The 6,000-nt window shown below is 37.0% G+C and overlaps 1 protein-coding gene across 1 annotated transcript; it reads left to right on the forward strand.

Moving 5' to 3' along the window:
* Positions 1–667: 667 nt before the first annotated feature.
* LOC122482778 (olfactory receptor 8K3-like) lies at positions 668–1,609 on the forward strand. The gene has a single exon (XM_043579075.1). It carries the CDS (start codon positions 668–670, stop codon positions 1,607–1,609), a length of 942 nt encoding a protein of 313 aa, XP_043435010.1.
* Positions 1,610–6,000: the final 4,391 nt, after the last annotated feature.

Consider the following 6,000-nt stretch of genomic DNA (forward strand, 5'->3'; position numbering starts at 1 on the left):
AGAAACTCCACCTCATACTGAGGTGTGAAAACTAATATTTGGAGCCTAGGAGACTTTTAGTATCCAGTTTTTTGGTGACGGTAAATATACAGCATGTTCAGTTACCAGCGGAATCTGACAGAAAGCAAATATAGTTTTCTCAAAGAGTATAACTTCAAAAAACAAGGATCTGATCTCTAAACAGATAGTAAACTGTGAAAAAAAATGTGCTTTGCTGGACTCAAGAGAGAAAGCCTAGATGTCAAGCTCAAGAGCAAAAGCCCTTCTCCCTTATCTCACAGGAAATCAGCACCAGCAATGTCATTTTTTTCTTTCACCGTTCACCACTGCACCCAAACAACACTATATTGTTTCTCCTTCTGTTCACATAACAGTTTTTCTTAAAGTAATTCAAATTCAGTATTTCTCACCGAAGAAGTTGTGTACTTGGTAACAAGCAGTTTATCAGAATCTCGCCATCTTATAAGCAATGTCTTATGAGCTGTAAGTGTGGATTTTCTATGAATGTGTTTATAATATTACAATACTGCATATTTCTGTTGCTTTCTTAGACTCTTGACACTGTTATTTTACTTATATTCAGGGTAAAACACAACCAGATGATATAACATGAAAGCTATTTACTGTGCTGATTATCTATTCAGGATAGATTTTCCAGTAAACCTGGATGGAAAAACACAACCTGACAGTGGTGAAAGAATTCATTCTCATGGGAATCACACACCGTCGTGAGCTGCAGGCTCCATTATTTGGGCTCTTCCTCATCATCTATGTGATCTCAGTGGTGGGCAACCTGGGCCTGATCATCCTCGCCAAGGTGGACTCCAGGCTACAAACACCCATGTACTTCTTCCTCAAACACCTGGCTCTCACTGATCTGGGTTATTCAACAACTGTGGGACCCAAAATGTTAGCAAGTTTTGTTGTGGAAGAAAACACAATTTCCTATCATTTGTGTGCCACGCAGGGAGCATTCTACATTATGTTCATCATTAGCGAGCTTTTCATTCTGTCGGCTATGTCCTATGACCGCTACGTGGCCATCTGTAATCCTCTGCTCTATCCAGTCATCATGTCACAAAGGGTGTGTCAGGTGCTGATGACAATCCCCTATCTCTACAGCACATTTGTGTCTCTTCTGGTCACCATAAAGATTTTTAGTTCATCCTTCTGTGGTTACAATGTCATCAGCCATTTCTACTGTGACAGTCTTCCCTTGTTGTCCTTGCTCTGCTCAAGTACGCATGAAATTGAATTGATAATTTTGACTTTCTCAGTTTTTAATTTGATGTCATCCCTTCTTGTAGTCATTGTGTCTTACCTGCTGATCCTGGCAGCCATCATCAGGATGAACTCAGCTGAGGGTAGGCACAAGGCCTTTTCCACCTGCGGATGCCACCTGACGGTAGTCACAGTGTTCTATGGGACTCTGATATTTATGTATGTGCAACCCAAGTCCAGTCATTCCTTTGATGCCGATAAAGTGGCATCCATATTTTACACCCTCATCATCCCCATGTTGAATCCCTTGATTTATAGCTTGAGGAACATAGATGTAAAATATGCTTTCCATAGGATATGGAAAAAGTTATGTAGTACCTTTTCTTAAGTTTGTTGTATACTATGTGGTTCCTGTGAATTAGATTGTCAACATTAAACATTTCTATTTGTTCTTTCGGAGGAAAGGTCAAGGATAAGTGAGTTCAACATATATCCAGAGATTGACTTCTATGCATCAGTCATAGGTTGAAGTGCTCTAAACACACTGTGAATAAATAACGAATATATTTCCATTCTTGAGGGAAAGACAAGAGTTATGAGCATCATAATTAGGCAATGTGTTAGCACAGTAGAATGGTTACTAGTCTGTAGACTCAACACCAAGCAAGGAGTGTGGAAATGCTTTGGGCAAGTGAAGAAGAATACCTGGAACAGAAAGGTACCTGTAGGTATGTTTTTCTGTAAGTACATTCTTTCTGTTTAACCTACATAGGTTTCTATGGGGTGTCTAAAACACAGTTGATTGTAGTTTTAAGCAGGTTCAGTGTATTGCCTTAACTTGAAGTCATCAGTCATCTGAATGTGCTCCAATCTCTCCATTCCATGAAGGGTCTTTGTGTCCTGGTCTTTCTTCACGAGCGCCATTATTTTCATTATTTTCATGACTGAAGCCCCAGAGAGTCTATCGACTACACACACTTGGCATTTCTTTTTTTTTTTTTTCAACGTTTATTTATTTTTGGGACAGAGAGAGACAGAGCATGAACGGGGGAGGGGCAGAGAGAGGGAGACACAGAATCGGAAACAGGCTCCAGGTTCTGAGCCATCGGCCCAGAGCCCGACGCGGGGCTTGAACTCACGGACCGCGAGATCGTGACCTGGCTGAAGTCGGACGCTTAACCGACTGCGCTACCCAGGTGCCCCACACACACTTGGCATTTCAACAATCCAGAAGATCACCACAGCATCTAATTTTGTCTAAATGTGTCCATTTGTCTATAATAGTGGACATAGCAATTGAATTAAATTTCATGGGGTCTGCCATACACATTTTTGGATTTTTAAATTTCTCTTGCCAGCTTGATCTTGATTCCTTTTTTAAAAAATTTTTAAAGTCTATATTTAGAGAGAGAGAGCATGAGGGAGGGGCAGAGAGAGAGAGGGAGAGAAGGAATCCCAAGCAGGCTCCATACTGTCAGCACAGAGCCCAGTGAGGGGCTTGATCCCAGGACTTCTGAGATCTGAAATCAAGAATTGGACGCTTAACCCACGAAGTCACCCATGTGCCCTAATTTTGAATCTTAAATGCTTATTTTTGTCTAATGAAGTTATGCTTTATCTCTCTAAAGAACAAGGATAATTTTTGTGTAAAAGTCATTTTCTAGTTTTTTTTTTGTATGGTTGCATATGAAATCTATTCTATCATAAATAACAGTGTTGACTCTTTCCACAAATTTGTTTCAAATGAGTGTGTACTATATTTTGAACAGGTAAATTGTTAGACTACATTGATTGGATGACCCTGCCCCTGCCTGGAGAAAACAAAAGAAGAAAATTCTATGGTTTGGACTGTGAATAAATGTGATGTCAAGCATATATACTTGGTGTGCTTTTTGGACATACTTCCTACATAACACTTGCCAAATACCTTATTTTTTGTTTACTTTTATTTTTTTAACATTCAAAAACGTATTTGCATCATGGAGAGACTGAACTCTTCTGAGTCCACCATCATGGAATAAAATTAACTGTGAAGCCAATAAAATTTGAATAAAAGTAATTAATAAGAATACACACACACACACATACACTCACAGAGGGAGAGAGAGTCATGTGCAAATAATTAATAGGGCCTTTATGGCTTATTTTTTATATTAAAAAATTATACACCTAAGTATGAGCTATGCCTGTACAAATATAAAGAAATACATGTTTCTTAGGTGACATAGTTAGGACAGCATTACGGTGAAATGTTAATAAACAGGGATTTGAAAAAACAAATGATAAGTAAATATAACACAATATCCCACTCCTAAAATAAATATTGGAGTGTTTTGATTAGCCCTCAGAATACAAGCCAAAAAGAGAAAAATAAAGTATTAAGACTTATAAATTTCAATAATATGTTTCATTCGCTTAAAAAATTAGTCTCTATTTGGTGCCTGGGTGGCTCGGTAGGTTAAGAATCTGACTTTGGCTCAGGTCATGATATCACGGTTAGTGAGTTTGGGTCCCACATCAGGTGAGCTCGAGCCCCTTTGGGTGAACAGGACCCCTGCTTCGAGTAAAAACGTGAGCTCCACTTTGAGTGAGCCCCGTTTCTCTCTTTTTCTCCTTCTCTCTCTGCCCACCATGGAATTCTCTCTCTCCTCTCTCTGCCCTCTCACTCACTTGCGCCCTCTCTCCCCCCCAAAAAATCTTTATTTCATTACTAGATATATATATTACACATATCAGAAAGTATTATATTCTTAGGGTGCTTGGGTGGCTCAGTTGGTTAAGCGTCCAACTTTGAGTCAGGTCATTATTTCACCTTCCTGAGTTCAAGCCATGCATCGGGCTCCTAATTTTACATCAGGTACTGCTACCAACAGAAAAGGTTGCTCAGCATTGCTTTCATTTGTGCATTTCAATTTAAACTTCAATGAGATAACACCATAAACCAAGGGTAATATCTAGTTGTTGGTGAGTATATGGAGAAATGAAAACTCATACATTGTTGGTGGAAAATTAAAATGGTATAAATATTTTAAAAACATCTGGTTTAAGATTCACCATCTTAGAAAGTAAAAAGGCAGCTAATATATTTAGGCCTTCCACTGCCATGTGAGAGAGAAAAGACATCACATTCCATTGCAAATATTCTATGTGAATGTCCACAGAAAGCTTATTTATAATAGTTAGACTGGAAATAATTCAAATGTTCTTCCACTTGAGAAAGGATAAACAGATTATGGAATATCCAAGCAAATGAATACCTTTCAGCTATAAAAATCAATAAATTATTGGTATGCACAAAAATATGGATGACTCTCAAAATTATTATGCAGAGTAAAGGAGATCAGACTTAAAAGTGTAAACAATATAACATTATATTTTTAAAAAATTTAAAAATCTCAAATGCAGATTCATCTAAAGTTGCACAAAACAGATAATATGACAAATTCCAAACAGTGCAAGGAAATGGCATAAGAGGCATAGGGCTTGGAAAGGAAGAAACGAGACCCTCTGTAGTACAAATGGCATGTTGTCCAATAGAAAACCTCAAGGAATCCCCCCACCAAAATATGAGTTCAGCAAAATCACAGGATTCCATGAAAGCACAAAGATAAAAGATCAACATACAAATATATTATAGAAACCAAAATTTTAAAATACCATTTATAATCACACAAGTATAATGAAATATACTCACAGTGAAACTCAGAAAACATGTGCAGGATCTGTATGCTGAAAAGTATGCTGATTAAGAAAACCACAGAATATCTGAATAAATGGCAGGACATACTGAGTTCATAGATTAGAAGACTCAACCAAAGATATCAATACTTCCCAGACAGATTTCTAGGCAATACAATGCAAACAAAATCCCTGCAAGATATTTTATAGATATGGTTGAGTTTATACTAAAATGTAACGAATGGTCAGGGACTTGGCATAGCTAAAATACCTGAAAACATGTAGAATAACATGGAAGAAACTCTCTGCTCCATCTTAAGGCTTACCATATAATATTCAAAACTGTATACCATTGGTGTAAAGAAAGACATATAAAGCAATGGAACAGAATAGAGAACCTAGAATAGACTTTTATAAAAGGTACAACAAATTTTTCATGGCAGTACAAAGTTAATTCCGTAGAAGATGGGTAACACTTTTAAAAAAAATCATTCTGGAATCATTGAATATCTGTAGACAAAAACAAACAAACAAACAATGTTGACCTAAATCTTAAACAAAGTATACTCCCAAATGGATAACAACTTTATTGTAAAACTATGATATGCTTAGACAAAAGCATAGGGATAAATCTCTACAGGACCTAAGAGCAGGCAAAGAATTTACAGACAGGACATCAAGAGCATAATATGCACAGGTATACATTGATAAAGTGGAAAATCAAAATTTACTTTCTTGATAAAGTCAAAATCAAACTTGAAACAACCCACTCATTACGTTCTTGGAAATGATTCCTAAAGAATCAAAATGTATGTTCACACAATCAGCTTAAGAAAATGTTTACAGAATCTATATTCATAAGTGGTGAAAACTGGGAAGATCCCAAATGTCTTTCAATGATGAAAGAGTTGAACAAGTTGTACCAGAAATACCATGGAATACCATTCAGCCACCTTAAAGAAAAGGGTATCCACACACAAAAACGAGGATGGACCTCAAAAGAGTGAAGCTATCCCAAAAGATTACAAATTGTGGACAATTTATAAAACCTTGTTCAAGTGACAAAATTATGCCTATGCAAAAAATATTAGTGGTCACCAA

Source organism: Prionailurus bengalensis, chromosome D1 (genome assembly GCF_016509475.1).
Source record: "Prionailurus bengalensis isolate Pbe53 chromosome D1, Fcat_Pben_1.1_paternal_pri, whole genome shotgun sequence".
Lineage (NCBI taxonomy): Eukaryota > Metazoa > Chordata > Mammalia > Carnivora > Felidae > Prionailurus > Prionailurus bengalensis.